Source organism: Copadichromis virginalis, linkage group LG22 (assembly GCF_057382275.1).
Source record: "Copadichromis virginalis isolate Kocher_CV1m ecotype Utaka linkage group LG22, C_Virginalis_male_GT1.1, whole genome shotgun sequence".
NCBI lineage: Eukaryota > Metazoa > Chordata > Actinopteri > Cichliformes > Cichlidae > Copadichromis > Copadichromis virginalis.
The window spans coordinates 23,707,743-23,727,631 of NC_140638.1; the positions used below are offsets into that span (position 1 = coordinate 23,707,743).

General features: G+C 40.7%; 1 protein-coding gene across 1 annotated transcript in view; it reads right to left on the bottom strand.

The window, feature by feature from the left end:
* Positions 1 to 2,321: 2,321 nt before the first annotated feature.
* Positions 2,322 to 19,889, bottom strand: part of csmd2 (CUB and Sushi multiple domains 2) — a 280,093-nt gene continuing 262,525 nt past the window's right edge. The window contains exons 66-73 of the mRNA XM_085446711.1: positions 19,620 to 19,799; positions 16,887 to 16,952; positions 15,792 to 15,953; positions 14,117 to 14,229; positions 13,379 to 13,466; positions 9,028 to 9,160; positions 8,104 to 8,281; positions 2,322 to 7,568 (exon numbers count right to left, since the gene is read on the bottom strand). Of these exons, the coding sequence (XP_085302837.1) occupies positions 8,122 to 8,281; positions 9,028 to 9,160; positions 13,379 to 13,466; positions 14,117 to 14,229; positions 15,792 to 15,953; positions 16,887 to 16,952; positions 19,620 to 19,799 (902 nt within the window). The 3' untranslated portion in view covers positions 2,322 to 7,568; positions 8,104 to 8,121. The remainder of the gene's footprint in view (positions 7,569 to 8,103; positions 8,282 to 9,027; positions 9,161 to 13,378; positions 13,467 to 14,116; positions 14,230 to 15,791; positions 15,954 to 16,886; positions 16,953 to 19,619; positions 19,800 to 19,889) is intronic.

Genomic DNA, 19,889 nt, shown 5'->3' on the forward strand with positions numbered 1-19,889 from the left:
TCAATCTGGTGAAGTCGTCCTGTACCCTCAGCAGGAAAACCACCCCTTGACCTTGGTGATGGTGTTCTGTGGTTATACTCCTTTCAGACACAACAGGTCGAGTTGGTTCCAACAAGCTTGATTTTGGTTTCATCTGTCCATGGCACGTTCTCCCAAGCCTTCTCTGAATCATTTAGATGTTCACTGCCAAACTTAAGAAGGGCCTGTACAGTGGGGCAAAAAAGTATTTAGTCAGCCACCGATTGTGCAAGTTCCCCCACTTAAAATGATGACAGAGGTCAGTAATTTGCACCAGAGGTACACTTCAACTGTGAGAGACAGAATGTGAAAAAAAAATCCATGAATTCACATGGTAGGATTTGTAAAGAATTTATTCGTAAATCAGGGTGGAAAATAAGTATTTGGTCAATAACAAAAATACAACTCAATACTTTGTAACATAACCTTTGTTGGCAATAACAGAGGTCAAACGTTTACTATAGGTCTTTACCAGGTTTGCACACACAGTAGCTGGTATTTTGGCCCATTCCTCCATGCAGATCTTCTCGAGAGCAGTGATGTTTTGGGGCTGTCGCCGAGCAACACGGACTTTCAACTCCCGCCACAGATTTTCTATGGGGTTGAGGTCTGGAGACTGGCTAGGCCACTCCAGGACTTTCAAATGCTTCTTACGGAGCCACTCCTTTGTTGCCCGGGCGGTGTGTTTTGGATCATTGTCATGTTGGAAGACCCAGCCTCGTTTCATCTTCAAAGTTCTCACTGATGGAAGGAGGTTTTGGCTCAAAATCTCACGATACATGGCCCCATTCATTCTGTCCTTAACACGGAAAAACTGCCCCATAGCATGATGTTTCCACCCCCATGCTTCACAGTAGGTATGGTGTTCTTGGGATGCAACTCAGTATTCTTCTTCCTCCAAACACGACGAGTTGAGTTTATACCAAAAAGTTCTACTTTGGTTTCATCTGACCACATGACATTCTCCCAATCCTCTGCTGTATCATCCATGTGCTCTCTGGCAAACTTCAGACGGGCCTGGACATGCACTGGCTTCAGCAGCGGAACACGTCTGGCACTGCGGGATTTGATTCCCTGCCATTGTAGTGTGTTACTGATGGTGACCTTTGTTACTTTGGTCCCAGCTCTCTGCAGGTCATTCACCAGGTCCCCCCGTGTGGTTCTGGGATCTTTGCTCACCGTTCTCATGATCATTTTGACCCCACGGGATGAGATCTTGCGTGGAGCCCCAGATCGAGGGAGATTATCAGTGGTCTTGTATGTCTTCCATTTTCTGATGATTGCTCCCACAGTTGATTTTTTCACACCAAGCTGCTTGCCTATTGTAGATTCATTCTTCCCAGTCTGGTGCAGGTCTACAATACTTTTCCTGGTGTCCTTCGAAAGCTCTTTGGTCTTGGCCATGGCGGAGTTTGGAGTCTAACTGTTTGAGGCTGTGGACAGGTGTCTTTTATACAGATGATTAGTTCAAACAGGTGCCATTCATACAGGTAACGAGTGGGGGACAGAAAAGCTTCTTACAGAAGACGTTACAGGTCTGTGAGAGCCAGAGATTTTCCTTGTTTGAGGTGACCAAATACTTATTTTCCACCCTAATTTACGAATAAATTCTTTACAAATCCTACCATGTGAATTCATGGATTTTTTTTTCACATTCTGTCTCTCACAGTTGAAGTGTACCTCTGGTGCAAATTACTGACCTCTGTCATCATTTTAAGTGGGGGAACTTGCACAATCGGTGGCTGACTAAATACTTTTTTGCCCCACTGTACATGTGCCTTGTTGAGCAGGGGGACCTTATGGGCGCTGTAAGATTACAGTGACATGCGTTGCCAATGGTGGTTTCAGATCACTAACAAGCTCCTCCCATGTAGATTTAGGCTGTTCCACCAGATCTACAATCTTGTCCCTGATATCCTTTGACAGCTCATTGGTGGTTAGAGGTTGGAATAGGGAAAAAAAAAAGATCTTTGGACATGCTTGTACACATAATGAGTTAAGACCAGGAGTATCTGTTTTGAACAACTGATTGTAATCTGTGTCACATACTTAATGTGATGTGATTTGTTTTTGGTTGATATTCTGTGTCTCTCCATTAAAAAAAGTAACATACATGAAAAAAAAACACCATAAAGAGCAAATCAGATATTCTGACCCACAATTGCAACACGCACCAGGAACACTGGATATATGGCCTTGCCTCTTCCCCCCTTAGAAAGGCTATACACGATACATACATCATACTATGCATTAACTAATGATTATGGGTTTGAGGCAATAAACACAAGAATTCACCCAAGTGGTAGGTTTTATGTTTTATTCCAAAACCTTCAAAATAAGTTTCAAGTTCAAGAAAGTAGAATAAGCTTAGACACAATGCAAAGCATCATATACAGACAGATAAAATACATTTTATATATTGCAGACAAGCCATGGTGGGTCTTACATATGTACAGTATGTATGTAAACTTTTATATACAATCTTTTTTACATATACAAAAAAAGCCTTGTTTCTATTTTTCTTTGTATATATTTATATTTATATATATATTTATATATATATATTTATATTTATATATAGATTTTTCATATACTCCCCACTAGCATTTGTACTACAATAATGAAAAAGAAAAACATTTACATATATGTCAATCCATTTTTTCTTTTTATATTACAAATGTATTTTCATAAAAATATATCTCTGTACAAAAAAAGGTTTTTTTTTTATTTGTTAACATATTCTCTTATCTCAGAGATATTTCCTCTGCAGTTGCTCTGTCGTTGCACAGTCTGCTTAAGCTCACGTTTGTCCACGTCGTCACCGGTAAATCCTTTTGGTGTACAGCGAGACACCGACACTGGCTCTTTGCCTTTCGCCGTTTTGTCTTTTTTTTTTTTTTCTCGTTGAGGCCTTTAATGGCCATGTCGAACCTGCTTGGGCATTGCGGGTTTTTCAGTCTCACATAGAGACTAGTTGAGAGATTTACAGAACTGGCTTGAAAAAAACATGTTGAAAGAAAACAAAATGAAAATATGGGACTTTATAAGTTTGTTGCCATGGAAAAACTAACAGAAAAATATCTGGTAATAAAAAAGCAGCTCTTTGTAAATACTTTGCTATATTATACTCTAGATAAATTGGACATTCTGTTTTTAGTCCAAAGATAACACATACTGACAGGTTTTTTTATATATTTTTTTTATCCATTACTGCACACAAACAGAGAAAAAGTTGTGGGATTACAGATATTCAACACAGTATAGATAGATAAATTCTGGTGCACTCAGTGAAATGAAATACATTCAGTAGTTTTTGAGCAATAAATCCAGTGATCTGATCACGAATGATCCTACTACCACGCTGCTCGCATTTCACATTGAAAGAATAAAACTCATTTAAGCTTCAAAGCTTTTCAAAATACATCCCTTCCCTCTCTCCCCACGCTTTAGTCCACTAGAAGAGCTGAAATGGGCTGAATAGTGAAGGCAAATTGCATGGAATGGGCCTGTAAAACACAGCGGGGAAGTTGAGATTTGTTGTCTGGCCATCAATATGTGGTGGCAGTGAGAGACGGGAGATTATAAATGATAGCTGATGCAGAACGTGTCACACGGCATAACTGATGGATCGCTCGGTCTTTCAATACATGTGCAGTGCTGTCCTGTGCTGCGCGAAGAAAGGGAGAGCCGTTGGTCGGGTCCCTGACTGCGAGGAAAACTCTGTGAACTTTTGAAGGAAACTCAAAGACCATAGCTGTGGTGTGTTTCATTATAGAAGAGATGGGAGAGCAGGACAGAACCCAGAGCTGTGACCGGCTGATAACGAAAATGAACTGAAGATGAGCGCCGTTTGTGTCTTAAAATATGCAAAGAGAACCAGGAAGTAGCCTGCTGCTATTAAGAAAGACTTAATTCTGACTCTTAGAGCACGGCTTCATTGAGAGCTCTGCGATCTTTACTTTCATATGACTGGACTTTCTGGGCTAACACTAGATAGGTTAAATACTTCTATAGATGTACTGACCATTAAGGGAAATGTATCCATAAAATGGTTTGCTTGACATAAAAAAACAACAGCAGAAATAAATTAAGCAACATCAAGACGTGACAGAATAATAAATCTTAATTTTTATCACTATATGTCTAATTCTAAATCGTCTGAATTTGGATAACTTTCTTTGGTTTATTTTTAAACTCGCAAAGCAAACAGAGGGCAAACACCCAGCCGAGCACGAAGCCAACAACATAAAGTCCTGGCCATTAATCCTTGCACACCAAAATACAGTACGACTGAGCACACGGCTCGTTTGGGGGGGAAAAAAACAAACTGATGGTGACTCTGGCATGAACCTAACAAGCTCAGATTTTCAGTGAGATCAAAGATTAAAAACAGATCTACAAAGCCTGCGGACTCTTCAGTGTGTGTGGGTTACTCAGGCAGGGATAAGGGCTTTACCGAAAACCCTAAAAGACTTACATTTCTAATATCTGACATAACAAGAGGAAACCCCCCTTCCCAAAGAAAAAAAAAATCCTAGGAAAGATACTGGAATTCCTTAACATAAGAACACTGCGTCTAAAGCATATTTATGATATAAGGGGGTAACAAGGCACTATAATTAACATAAAGTGCTTCCTGGAGGTACGAACATGAAAAAAAGAAAAAAAGAAAATTGTGTTTGGCCCTTTTTTTTAATCCTTGAATTTGTGGGGAATGAGCCCTTGTTAGTAAAAACAATCATATTTGTGTGAGCGCTTGCTTCTGTATTATGTTAATCCAGATTTATAGTCTAAATCTAGGCAAACGGAATTGCTTCCTCTGGGGTTCGTGAACACGCCGTCCTTATTTACACGTGTTCGTTTGATCGTTTTGTGTAAGTTGGGGAAAAGACCGCTTGAAAGTGCCCTCAACAGAAGCTGCGATTTAATAATGAAGCTGTCCACTTTGCTGACATATTTGGAGCAATTTCACAAAAAAAACAAATGAAATGCAACGTGCAACAGCCACAGAAAACTATAGGAACTGAGTAGCAGCTCCTTTGAGATAATGCGCGAGCAACTTCTCCTCTCCCTGTGAAATATCCAGGGTAATTCAATCGTTTCCTCTCCCATCAATTCACTACCAGAGCAAGCACGGGGCAATATTCTATCTGTACGGCCGAGATAAACGCGAGCTTTAAAAGTAATAAAATTGTAAAAGCAATTACCGACCCACAGCGAAACTGATTGAAGAAACAATACGGTGATTGGTTTCAAAAGGTCTGGAATTCTGAGGGAAATTATGTACAACGTGCAAATTTAAAGACTTCATTAAAAAAAAGAAATGTATAATAATAAGAATAACGCAGCAACAAAAATCCATAAGATGAATTTCCTTTTTTGATTTTAACACACTCACACACACAAAAAAGGAACTAAAGAAGTGAAAAGGATCTGAGCGTGTCCTGATATTGGGAATGTAAAAATGAATTTTCTTATGGGTTTGATAATGAAGCTAAAATTAATGCAAATTAGACGTAATGGCCCAATTTGCTCCTGTGAAATTCGCACACTATTCACCTCACCTAGCAGCTGCAGGTTAGCATTTACAGGTACGGGAGCAGGAAGTGGAGCAGGGTGTTTTTGAAAACATCTCCCCCCCCCCCCTCTCTCTCACACACACAGACACACACACACACTTAATACGGGTCACAAAGCATTCGTATTTTCATCAGACGTGTCATTCACCAGCCAAGGTAGAGCCCCGCTGTTATATTAGATGACAGTTTCCTCCTGTGTTGCATTTTCAATATAATTTTTTTTTGCATATCACTCCCCAGTTGCCATAGATATGGGGAAGCGTTAGCAGCAAAGACATAAACACTTTTTTCAACCCCCTCCCAAAATCATATTTATCATTTCCGCAATTTTTTTCTTTTTCTTTTTTTTTTCCAAAGGGGAGCGAGCTGTCAGAAGTGAGCTTGCATGAAAAAGACCTGAATGCAATCCAGAGGGAACGCATCTCTCGCTTCATCCATTCTTCAAACCCCAGCGCCTTCATTTGAACATTTCCAGAGAGCGAGAACATGACCGCACTTTGATCTTTGTTTTCCTAAGGCCAAAGTTTAGCGGAGCTACTGCTGCAACTTGTGTCACCTTTTAATCCAGTGAAACGAGCAAAGCTGGATCCGGGATTAAAAGAAACTTTAAAAAAGAAAAGAAAAAAAGCAGAGAGTGTAATCTAAATACAGATTTGCTGTGCTACATTGTGGTTTGTTGCGACATGGTCCCTTCTCCTCAAGGGCCTCAGAGCAGAGGTGGCGGCATGGTTAAAAAAAAGCCTGTTTTTGGAGCAAATGTCAAGAGTACTTCCCCTTGCTTAACCTTTGATTCAAGTGTGTTAGCTTGAGAAGTGAATTTGTCTCTCTTCGGTCCCTTTGATCTATCTGATCGATCGCTACCAACCAAAAAGAAAAGAAAGAAAAATGATGGAGACTGGATTTATAGATTGTCGACGTTTAATTTACTGGTTTTCGGAGCCTCTGAGTTGGCGTAATCCTAAACTCGTAAACTCAATACTTTCACTTCTTAAAGCAACAAAAAAATAAAATAAGACAGCATTGCGTGTTTGGTTGGATTTTTAGGGTGAGAACAGATGAGGGCAGCTACAAGATGTGCACATGAACATACGCACTCACACTCGCATGTACAACTCTCACTACAACCTCACTAAGTGCTTTTTTTTTTTTTAATTTCAGCAGCCCAAGCTACCTTTGAACCCCTACACTGGACACAGCTGCCTCGCCAAGCAGAATTTTATTCCTGCTACAAAAAAAAAGATGAAGTCGAGTGTGTCTGTGTGTGTGTGTCTCCAGCAAGGCCTTCAAAAACTCACTGAATTTTAATTCATCCTCTGCCAGAAACTGAGGGGTCCCCGATGATACTTTTCGAGAACCTCAGGAGCGGACAGCTGGGAAGAAAACTGGCATCCAGCGACTCAAAGAATAAGGTGAGCAGCATATAAGAGCGAACACAATAAAAATAGCTAATGAGAAACAAAAAACAAAAAAACGAGAAAGATGAATCGAAACAGTCCAGACCGTCTCCCTCAGATTCACACACAAGCCAATACGCCGCTGCCCGTCTTACAGTTCGCTTGCACAGAGGCCTCCGTAAGCTACAGGTATATTTCTCGACTTAAAAGTTTACAGGTAAAATTCCCTTTGGGTTTAGGCGGTGAGAAAAGTCATCACAGCTTTGCTCCCAGTCGTACTCCCCGCTGGCTGCAGTTTAAGGTGGAAGCTTTTCCTCGAAATATGGAGAATGATCAAGAAACCACGTAAAGTTACGAAAAGCGCGTTGTTGTTGTCGTGTGTTCAGATGGTTGTCTTCACGTGGTTTCTTTCTGTTTGTTTTCTTATCGCCAGCAGGTAAGCGCCTTTTCCGCTGGAGATGTTTCTTGAAGGTATTTCAGCAAATAAAATAATCTTTGTCTTGCCCTCTGCTCAAGGAGCTATAGATGTCCTCAGCTGGCACGCAGGCGAGGACGTGGTGCACCTCTCGTCCCCGGACTGAATCGGTGATGTAACAGAGGATGAGTGTGTAGAAAATGGTGGGGAAGGGTGAGGGAAAAGAGATATATTCAAATCCAGGAAACAAGAGAAGTGGGTTGAAAAGAAAAGGATAAAGAAACAAACAATGGAGACGATAAAGATGACAGAGAGCAGAGAAAATATATGCATTAATGTCATTTTCCCATGATTCCAAATAACCATTCTATTTTTATAAACAAACTACACTTTATTTTTTTTATACAATTAATATGATGGTGTGCGGATCAAAGGGAAGACTGCAGGAGGAAAACCAATCCCTGTTTTTTTTCTATTCATAGAAAAGTCTTTATGGGACGAAGGTAAAAGGTTGAGTCTGAAACTACATTCGGAGAAACTGTGTCTTGCTTCAACAGTTGTGGCGCCTCAGATGTGCGATTATCTCAGACTCACGTTATCTACGCTCAGAGAAAAATATGAAATCATGGATGCCTGAAGTTCCAAGTTATTTTTATATCGTGCAGCCAGGGTGACCCAACGGTGGTGTGGTACTCACCTTCAGAGGAAGCGGTTGCTATACAGCTGTGCACACTGTGCTGACTGTGAACTCTGTCTCATTGGCCATGATGTCAGTGGGTTGGATGTTGCGGTCATACATGGGGTTCTCGAACGTGGCTCGCCCGTTAGTGTTCTCATGGCCCACGTAACCATTGAAGGGAACTTTGGGTCTTCTTCTAAAAAAACAAAACAAAAGGAGGTGTGGGTGGGGGTGGATGAACAATAATCTTTATCCACTCCTAGCACCAGATGTTCCTAATGTTGTGAGCATCCACAATCTGCTGTGTCATGGTTACGAAGCAAATTTTCTCTGCAGGGAAGGTTTCCTGTTATCACAGATTTTCTCATATTGAGGGTAACATATGCCTTTAGTGGATTAAAAAAAGTGAAGTTGAAGTTAATGTATTTTGGAGGAGGATGCATATACTCAAGCAAGAGCAAACTTCACCAACTTGGAAAGAACTTCAAGTAAACATATTCCCTGTCAGCTTCTCTTATATGCATGTGTTGTTTTCTCTCCCTTGTCACTTGTCTTGTGTCATATCGGTCTGCTTCATGCCTCTGCTGTTCCCTGTGTCTGCAGTGTATTGTGTATTTTGAACAATAAAGCATGTGCGCCTCAATATTCTTGCAGGCTCACAAAGTAAAAAAGAAAAGGAATCCGTGCAGAATATGGGTAACCTAATCACTGATGCAATGATATTGCTTTTATAAACATAGGGAGAATGACTTGAATAGGATGCGGCCACTTGGATGCTTCATTTCCTGAAATGTAATCGCACTAAGCATTTCTTCAGCACTGTCAACAAATAAAATAAGCTATCAGAAAATGTTGTTTGTCATTTTTCTGGTCTTATTCAAGGACACTCCTCCTTGAATAGGGAAATAATAAAGATCAGCTTGGAGTTGTAGCGAGCCTTACCTGTGTTTGTAGAGGTACAGAGCGAAGCCTGCAATGATCATGGCTATAAAAGGCACTAGGATGGCTGCTGCCACTGAACTGCTGTTGGAGGCAAAGTTGTAGCCTTGTTGGTCTCTGCTGGGATCTTCACTCTCTGGAAGAGAGACAGACAAGAAGTTGAGACATTACATGAGCATTACTTCAGCGTATGACTACAATTAAGTCCCATAAAAAAAAGTTCCAATAAACAAAAGTGATATTATCCTCCTCAGTCCATAAGTGGAAATAAATAGGATAACAATGTCATAAAAGAATTTGTGATGACTGAAGAAGGCTACCAGGAAGACTCCATTTATAAATAATAGCCCGAGCAGCATAAACTGGCTTTTTTTCTTCTTCTTGGTTTATTGCTTTACTTTAGCTTCATTTCGCCCCCTGGGAATGTCAAATTTCATTATCCCAACAATGACTCTTAATTACTGACATCAAAGCCCGACAGCTATTAACTCATTTCAGATTCATTCTCTAATTTATGGAGGTGTGTGTCTGTAACAGCAACAGCGGAGGAGTGACAGCCCACCTGTTTGCCACGGAATGCCAAAAACACTCCAATAAAGGACGAGAGACAAACAGGAAGGAATTAAATTAGCGGGTTGTGCGGTGTTTGCCAATCAACCCCCCACCGCACACAAACAGATGCACAAACACAGGCAGACCGCACTGGCGGTTACACCGCCGAGTTAAAAACAAAACGCAAAATGTCGACAAATTAAGTTGGATTATTTCAAAGATGTCTAGCCCACCTCCCACACACGCATCTGCTTTTTAAATTTTTTTAAAATAAACGCTTAAACCTGCGTACACATGAATACCCTGGTATAAGCCCTAACCCTCGGTATTAATTAAGAGCTGTTTGCTCAATCAGTTTGTTGTAGCAGGATGTGCATGTGTGTATCTGTGGACCGCACCCGCTGTTCAAACACCTTTGTCACTACAGCAGATTTTCACATCCACTTTCACCGTGTACACACACACACACTTAATCTATGTTACCCTCGGCGTAACTTCGCGCTCAATTCCAAATTCCTGCTTGTATCTGATCCGTCTTTGTACCTACACTTTGGCTTCTTTAGTTTGTCTAGCAGCCAATATGGAAGCGTCTCCAGCGTGGGCTTTGCTTTTCAAAAGCTGCTAAATTCCTCTGAAATATGTCTCTGCAAATACGAAAGCAGCCAAAGCAGCAGCAGCATTTGCGATTTAACTGTTTATGTGAATACGAGATATGACATCATGTGAGCAGATTAAAAAGAAAAAATCTGGAGGACAGCGGATCTATTTTAAACATAACAATGTCACAATTCATTCTTCCTCTACTCGTTTCTCTGTATAGCGCAGCGACCTTTAATGAATACCGTGAGCTAAAGAGACTCGGAGCGAGGCAAAACCTATCACGGGTACGTGAGAAATTAACAATGCTTAATCAAGCGTCCCTGACTGCTGATGGAAGCTTAGGACAAAAGTAATCTTTCATTTAAGTTATTATCAGATTACTAAGCAATTTAAGGTACCCACTCAGAAATCACACTAAGCCCCATGTACGGTTTCTGTTATAGGAACTTTAAATTCACGTCCCCAACTTTTCCCATTTTTTTGTGGATTAGTTCTTAAACCAGAACTAATATGAAGAATGATGTAAAATTAAAGAATAAATGTACAGCAATACAGTTAAAAAAGGGCCTTAAATATACTCTCTTTTTTATGACACATGCATCATTAATTTCTGACATAAAAGAAAGCCATGTATTGGTGCATTGAAGCATTGTATGTCAGGTGGATCTGACACAAAAGCAATGTTACTTCAGGTTTAAAGGTACAGTATGTAATTTTAGGGATATTGTTCAACAGAAAAAATAATATTGTACTTATAAATATATACACTGATTAGTGAGCCATAATGGCTTCCAACACACTGATGCATTCTCCTAAAGTTAGATATAATACTTTCAAAATCCATAGGAGCAAGTGCTTTTGATGTTTTGATGTTGCCCAAACATCTTGAAAACAGTGGACAAGAAGGACATTGCCATCCCGTCTTCCTTCTCTCACCCCAACCAGTCACGGCAGATGGCCCCGCCCCTCCCTGAGCCTGGTTCTGCTGGAGGTTTCTTCCTGTTAAAAGGGAGTTTTTGCTTCCCACTGTCGCTAAAGTGCTTGCTCATAGGGGATCAAATGATTGTTGGGTTTTTCTCTGTATGTATTATTGTAGGGTCTACCCCTTACAATATAAATTGCCTTGAGGCGACTGTTGTTGTGATTTGGCGCTGTATAAATAAAATTGAACTGAATTAAATTGCTTAATCGGGTCTTGTCAATTCAATTCAATTTTATTTATATAGCGCCAAATCACAACAGCAGTCGCCTCAAGGTGCTTTATATTGTACAGTAGATCGCACATTAATAGATACAGCGAAAAACCCAACAATTATATGACCCCCTATGAGCAAGCCCATTGTCCAATTTGTTAATGTATATTTTCATCATCTCTGTCTCATTATATCTTTCTCCTCCTCCAACACTGCTCTCTCTCTCGTCCCTCATTTCTTCCTCACGTCATGCCTCATCTGGTAAACTAAAGTCAGGGTGCTAACAGATGAAAACATGTGCAAACATGCTTTTTTATACCCGATGTTGTTGCAATTAATCTTTGTTAGCAAATTATACATGGGACCCTCCTGTCTCCACACAGCTGATAACGAGACGGCTAAATAACAACAACAGCTTGTTATAAGCTAGCATTATTCCAGCTAATGTTTCAGTCTTGAGTGTCCTAAAAATCCGTCTTTCCCTCTGATAAACCATTTGATTACATTTTAACATCGTATGAGAGGTTATCTGCATTGACTTAAACAATGTTAGATCTACTTCAAAGAAGTTTTCACTACTGTCAGCTAACAGCAGTCCTTACTGACAATAAAGTTCAGTAAGGACTCGCCAGAAGTGAGCTTGACTGACTCATCGACTCGTATCGGACTCCTTTCACAGTTTTACAGCTTCCTCCAGGGTAAATAGATTTGGGCACATATTGACAGGTAAACAGCAGACTGACCGACTATATACTCTCTACAGATGAAGGGCGGCCAGAGTTGTTTTTCCCTAATCCTTGATCTTAATCCCCAATTTCCTTAGGGATTAATAAGTGGCCCCTGTAGCAAGGATTCTGCACTTGAGTAAGAAATCTGCTGACAGCTAGTGGTGAAATTTTACACACTGTACCTTTAACACATAAGGCATGTATGAGTTGCATAATACATCACATGTTGCAGGAGGCAAATATGGCTTGTGGGGCAGATGGTGATCAAAGATTGTGTACGTGTAGCCAAAAACCTCCTGCGTTTTCAAAGTGCTCTGCGCTGGCTGGAGATGGCAGGTTGGCACACACTTGATGCCGTTTCCACTCAGCGCTCTCCCCCTAGACGCCTCAGGGCGTTTCAGTAGAACTCTACAATAACAGTCTCACCCTGGGGGACAGATTTACAGTGCATAACCCCATGTCTAAAAGAAAAATAATCGAACAGCATGCTCCTAGTCACTCTTCAACTGACGGTTTGCCTTTGAGCTTAGAAACAAACTGTGGACCCTTTGGCAAAAAACTGCTGAGATGGACCCCCATCACCAGGGATGATCATCCACATGAAGGCCAGGTCAGGTTAAAAGTAAAATTTAATTCTGTGGAAAAATCTTGTTCACAGTGCAAAAGGAGGTAGATGGGAAATGTCAGATCTCCTGCTCAGTATGATTTTCTTGGGGCTATCCAGACTGCACTCAGGACAGATACTAACTTTAAATCAGTTTTAATTGATTCAATGTTTTAATCTTATGGGCTTGTTTCCAAAACCTTCTGATCACACCTTGTATGTGGACAGCTGTAACTCTTTGAAAAGCACTTCTACATCTCTGGCAGCAAAGCTGAAGTTGCTGAAGGAACTACAGAATGACGCACAGCAATGAACAGATAATATTTGCTACATGAAAACTGCCAGATATGAGGCTACTTGGCAAAGACTACAGGTGTCAACAAATAACTGTCAAAGGAAACATTCTGTTTAGCTGTTTATGAATGTGAGTGTATGGTTTGTGTATACGGATGTCATTTGTGTTTGCCTCTTGCTAGCTTCACAGACACATGATCCTAAAGAGTATTTACACTGTACAGATAAGTGAAACCCACCACAGTGTATGCTGTAAGAGCTTAGAGACATTACATACATCTCAAGTGACATTTTTTTTCGAATAGAAATCCAAAGAAAAACAAAATCTTCCCAGGAGATCACTCGGTCACAGGTTTCTGTGACCAAGTGGACCACTCACTCACCCAGTCTCTGGAGACCAAATTGGCCAAAGCCTTTTCCGGTGACAACTCCCTGGTACACGTAGGAGTTGGAAGAAGAGATGTAGGACACCTGGGGAGAGAAAGGATTGGAAGACAGACGCTTAATGTGTCACATCCCGGCTTCACAAAGGAGCGTATCACCAAAGTGTCAGCAGCTGGTGCACGCAGAAAATGAAATATCACGTCAAAAAGAGCTGAGAGGCACTCGCGTGGCTGACATTTAATGTGACGGGTTTTTTTCTTTTTTTTTTCTGATCCAGAGAACAAACATACGCACACTCAGCCCCGCTGCACACATGTGAGCTTGTTACCCAAGAGGATTACACAGAGGATTCGCACCGGGGCACACTCATGTGATGTGCATCGTATGACACATACGCATGTTTGAATAAACACAGCACCACATAACCACATTTACTGTGACCTGCTTTTTTTTAATTAATTGGGAGAGAGTGTATTAGTGGTGCCTGAGGTCGGAGGATAATATGGGAGAGAAGAGTGAAAGGGGGTGGTGTGGGTCTGTGGAGTCCTGATTACCAGGCAATGATTTAACTGACATTTTAATTAAAGAGAAAACTCTTGGTGGGCCCTCCATCTCCCTAGAGTGACAAGGTTAGTGTGCTCGACATAGTTCACAATGTAGATGCGTGTGTGTATGTTGTGTAAAATCTTTTCAAGTACAACAAGAGGTGTTGTTCTGGACCAGACCCTTGCACTTACACGTCCATCTAGGGACCAGTTGTCCATTTTGAACTTGTTGACAAAGATCTCCACAGGGCCTCTGATCTGATGAACCTGCAGCACCAGCTGAGCATCCTCTCTCTTATATGTACCTGTAGAAAAGGGGTTGCAGTTATTTCGGAAAAACAGACACTCGTTTGATAAAAAGACATGACATTTGCTCTGAGCCGGCCTCTTGTTGAGTTCATGTCGACTCTTTCTTCTGTTTCTGTCCACCTGTCGTTATCTTGTGAATCCCCCGTGGGAAAATGGAACTCTTATGGATAATGGCAAGTCACCAACACTGTCTAATAAATGAATCTAAATTTAGGCTTTTAGGAAACGGGTGCAAGGTGGCGCCCTCTTGAAAATGTTTCAGTATTCTACTTTCATGTTCCCCTCTCACTAAAATGCATTTTTGAGGAGGCACAATAGACACGTGCACGTCAGAAGTTTCACCAGCATGTGGCAGGCCGCAAGCAGGCCGCGTGAAACATCAAAGGCGTGCAAAAGAAAATCCTGGAGCAGCAACAGTCCAATCTCCTTTTTAAAAAAAAAAAAAAATCAGACCTTGTACTTTTCTTCCTTGAGAGCCATTTAAAATTAACATATTTTGTCTTAAGACCTTAGTGAAACTTTTGCACTTTTGATAAACTGACTGGCTATGGCACTGTTTTGCCAAGAATTACTGCAGGTAAAAATACATTATTAAATTTTGAGACGGTTCCCAGCCTGGAGGCACGAAGCGCAGTCTACTGGCTTTAATGAATCTTTAATTTTCTCTGTATTTATATTGTGTGTTCTACACATGACATGCAGCGATAGACGTGCCATTAAACAAAACACAAAAAAAAGAAACTGTGAAGGTGCGAGAGCCCAATCGTTGCTGCTCGCTGCTGTGATTCATACAATAACTCGTATAGTAACACACAGTTGCTTAAGTTTTATTAAACAGCGTTCCCATTTCACTTTTATTCCCCTTCCAAGCGAGGCAGTTTGTAATGAAAGATTATGGCCGACAATAACCAACTTTTTTTGTCACTGTCAATAAACCCCATAAAAACCTACAGTGTATGTGAAGTCAACTCAATATAACACCTCTATAATAAAGATATCTGTCAGCCGGTGCTACAGCAGGTCTTACTGATGGGTTTTTAATCGTTTAGGGACAAAACCGAGTTCTGGAAATGCGAAAGCTTTGCCTAGGCAGAGGAAAAATCTCATCAGACTTCCCATTTAAATGATGGATCTATTAAAAGATAAAATTCATAAAAACAATCTTAAACATTTTGAAAGCTAGTTAAAAAAGGGAAATTTATAGTTTGTTGCTCAGTTTGTCTATTGAAAATATGTGAATACTATATATAAATACTAGCAGCTACAGGAGTGAAGTGTCCAGGCTGCTACTGATGAAATTTGATGATGATTGCAGCTGTGCAGTGATTATACCACTGAGAATAATATAAAATGTCTGCTGCTCTGTTACAGCAGCAATAATCCAATTCAAGCAGAGACCACACTGATTTCTTGCTTCTTGAACTCACTTGAAATTTGGATAAAAGCAAACTCAGTCGGATCTCTGATATGAGAAGCAATTTAGAAGAATTGACCCACACAGACTGTTTTTATGAGTGATGTTTATCTTTTGAAGATCTTGAGTTACTGTTGTACTCACCTGCCAGTTTAAGTTCTACTCCACTGTGGTCGATGAGTGTCCCATTAACCCGGTTGCTAAAGGGTTCAAAGGCAGTGATGCTCAACATAGCTGGTTGCTTCTTCCCGAGGTACTCGTAGGATCCCCTCCAGAGGGAGTTCTTAGCAAACACACCAACAGGAACTGAAAGACAAAGGAAGAATGAATAGTAAAAATAAGGTGTTTTATTTTGCAGAGGGGGTTTCTGCAAAATTAACCTCGTGATTACAAGTCTTTGATATTTGATACATGAGTTTTTGAGACCTCTAGATCTTCAGTTTGATTTTTTTAACCCTAAACCCTCGTATGTTTTTTGTGCCCCCATAGCGAGGAAGTATTGTAATTGCTTCCGTTTCTGTGTTTGACTGTCTCTCTGTTTGTCAGCAGCCTTGAGTCCACAGTTTTCATGTTATTTTTGAATGTGTGACGGTAGATACCAATAAGAACTCAAGCTGATTTAATTTTGGTGAAAATCAAGTCAAGGTTAAGTTTACACCACATGTGAAAATCTGTTAAATAGCTATATTACCCACAATTTGTAATGGATGGACTACACAACAATTTGCTAGGCCTTGGTGAACATGAGTACCTAGGCTGGCGTTTTAACTTGACCTTTGCTGTTAGCACCCAAGGTCAAAGCTTGAAAAAAAAATTCAAGAAACCATATCAGGTAATATATCATATTGAGAGAGCTATACATCGAACTTCAGGGAGATTTGCGCTCTCTGAGTACTAAACAATAATTTGCACAAAAATCCTGGATGTAGCAAAAATATTGCAAATTGATATTTAAATTCTGTCTTTTAAAGAATTCATCAGAAGGTTCAATAAACAAATGTTTGGAATGTACAGACAGATTTCCCATGACAGTTCAGGACACGATTCGCAGTTCCTGCACAATTCAGCAGAAAACGTCAGACTACGAAATCAGCTTAAAGGTAGAACTAATCACTGAAGTCAGGTACGTATTGTAGATAACAAGGTTTCACACGACATTTTTTTTTGTTATAGACTTTATTTGAGCACATTTAGGAGTTTAAGTATGGTAATCTTACATCCCAGGAGTGCCTTTCTTACCTGGGTGCTTGGAGGACGGCTCCTGCACTGGCACCACCGGGCCCCTACCACTTGGGCGAATATCAGCTAAAGAGAGCACAACACACAATATTAACAGAAGAAAACAATAAACCTGAGTATCCTGTAAACAGGTACAGTGTGGGCCTCAAGAAGTGACAAAAGAAGATCTCATTTCTACTTTCACCACAACAGCTCGAAGGTAATTGCAGTAGAAGGATGTCACCATCAGCACTTCCTGTCTACTAGTGATGGGATTTCCGGCTCTTTTTAGAGATCCGGCTCTTTCGGTTCGGCTCACTAAAAAGAGCCGGCTCTTTCGGCTCCGAACCGGCTCTTCAGGTTGTTTTGTTGCTTTAATTAATTTATTATTAACAATAATATAAAATTATGCACAAAAGGAATTACTAACGTAAAAACAAGTGGTTTTATTTATATATGTTTATATATAAATATATGCGGTGGCCCCTAGAGACAAAACACGTACAAACTCCAAAACACATTTCTAGCATGAACTGAACTTCCAAAGCAGAGCTACTAGATCACTTAAATTACACAATTGAAAGCATGTGTGTATTGTTTGTATATTTATACACAGGCACTCATATATATATTCAAATAATTTAAAAAAAAGTTCATTTACCTGTTATTACCACACACCAAATCCGGTCGTTGGTACTTGCTGGCTTGTGTAGCCACAAGATAACAAAGGCTCAACACTGTGCCCAGCATCCTGGAGCACTTCTGTTGTCTTTTGTACGTGTTTTGAGTTTTTATGTGCTTCTGAGTTTTTATATGCTTCTGAGTTTTTACGTGCTTCGGAGTTTGTACGTGTTTTTACGTGTTTTTGGAGTTTTTACGTGTTTTGGAGTTTGTACGTGTTTTTACGTGTTTTGGAGTTTGTACATGCTTCAGAGTTCGTACGTGATTTGAAGTTTGTACGTGCTTTGTCTCTAGGGGCCACCGTAAATATACTTTTATTTATTCACTCCACATAAAATGTAATAAATAAATCATATAATACAAAAATCAACTATTCACATTTCAAGTTTTAACTATTTAAATTTTCAGCTTTTTCCTTTCACAAATTTAAAGTGAAAAGAACACAAAACACTGCAAACCACAACACAATTAAATATAAATTATAATATGAAAACAAAAAGAAGATGCATATTCTCTGTCATATGGACCTGCATGAATAAACTTTCTCAATCCTTTATCATCTGCAACCGAAAATAGTTGTGGATGATTACTATACCTTTCTAATGTTGTTGTCCCTGCCTCTCTTTCTCTCTCTCTGGCTCTGTTCCTGTGCTACTGAGTGTAACTACCGCCCCTCCCCCCTCTGCCCAGGGTAAAGCACAAGGCTCGCGTGCAGAGTGAAGCGGAAAAAAAGTGCGAGAGAGAGGCTGAGAGAAAGAAAAAAAACCAAAAAAAAAAACCCACGTGACGGCTCGCGATAAGGAGCCGGCTCGCGTCGTTCACGTCAAAGAGCCGGCTCTAAGAGCCATTTCGTTCGCGAACGACCCATCACTACTGTCTACGCCTAATAACCCCTGTGGTGGCTGAGGGCTGCCTGTGATAGGACTTGAGTCATGTGTCAAAAAGCAGCTCAAGTATCCCTGCGGCGTGAGAGACACGGTTTCACAGCTTCAGCGGAAGTGCTTTAATAATGCCTTACTGCTCACAGGGGGCCGCGGGAATACATCACAGTAGTAAACATACACCCACGCAGGTAAACAGAGCGGAGAGGGCTTTACTCGCAACCGCAAACAAAGACAGGTATACTGATGGTAGTTTATGAGGACAAAAAAAATCACCTCGGATAAACGCATACAGACACAAGGAAACATGCACATCACACACACACTCCCACTGCCTTGTACTTTATTAGCTGCCAGTCTTTTGAGCTGCCCTTCCATCACTTCACCCACAGGCGCTGTTAATATCCTGTATGTGCTAAGGCTCTCTCTTTTTTGCCTTCACACTTAATGGCATGGCCTTAAAAACACCCATCAGCCTATATATTTCAGCAGAAGCCCCGACATGGAATCTATCACGTGGATATCCCCAACTCTAGTGCAGCTTTCTCTTTCAGCTATTAGCATTTCTCTACACTACATAATCGTATGTCGATTACTCTTTTTTTGGCCCCTCCATATGTATTTAAGTCAATGAGGGTATCTTAATGGCAGTCTATTTGTCTGCTAGACCTTTTTAACACTACTTCACCATTTATAAGAGCTACTTCTGCTAACCTAATCAATGGGAAGCATTGGCCTAATCAAGTTTTGCACCCTTGCTAATGATACGAAGCTTACGCGTTTGTGCGTGCTTCTGTAGGTAATTCCATGCAGTCTAATTGCGTGATGGATGGGCCACCCTACCCTGGCATGTGTCTGAGAATAAGCGAGCGTTAACAAAGCAATTCATCAGGATTAGCTGAATCTGCGGTTTTCCCAAATTCTTTATCTGCCTCAATAATCCTTATAAATACACATTATGGAGTTGTGCATGACAAATACAGGGTGTTTTAAGTGTCTAATACACGTAGCTATGTAAATGTTGAAAGTGGATGGCCATGTGCACACATTTTTAGTCTTACAGCGATTACATTGTTTAGCCATGTGAGTGAAATTTAGCATCAGAAAAAACAGCAAAGCAGGTGCATGAGCTTTTTGAGTGTCGAGCACGTCTTCGCGTTCCCTCATGGCTCGAATGTAACAATGTTTATACCTGCACACAGAGGCGGTTTCCCTGACCAGCTACCGTCGGACCTGCACGTCCTGTGCTCTGATCCTCCAGCCAAGTAGAAGCCGGGCTGACATGTATAGATCAGTGTGTAGCCCAGGGATGGCAGTTCAATGGCTCTCACATCAGACTGGGCTGGCAGCTCTGGCTGGCTGCAATGGTGGGCTGCAGAGAGAGGGAGGAGGATTAAAGAGACCAAAAAAGAAAAGAAAATAGTAAAGAAAGGGGACAAGAAAAGGATGAAAAGATGAGCGA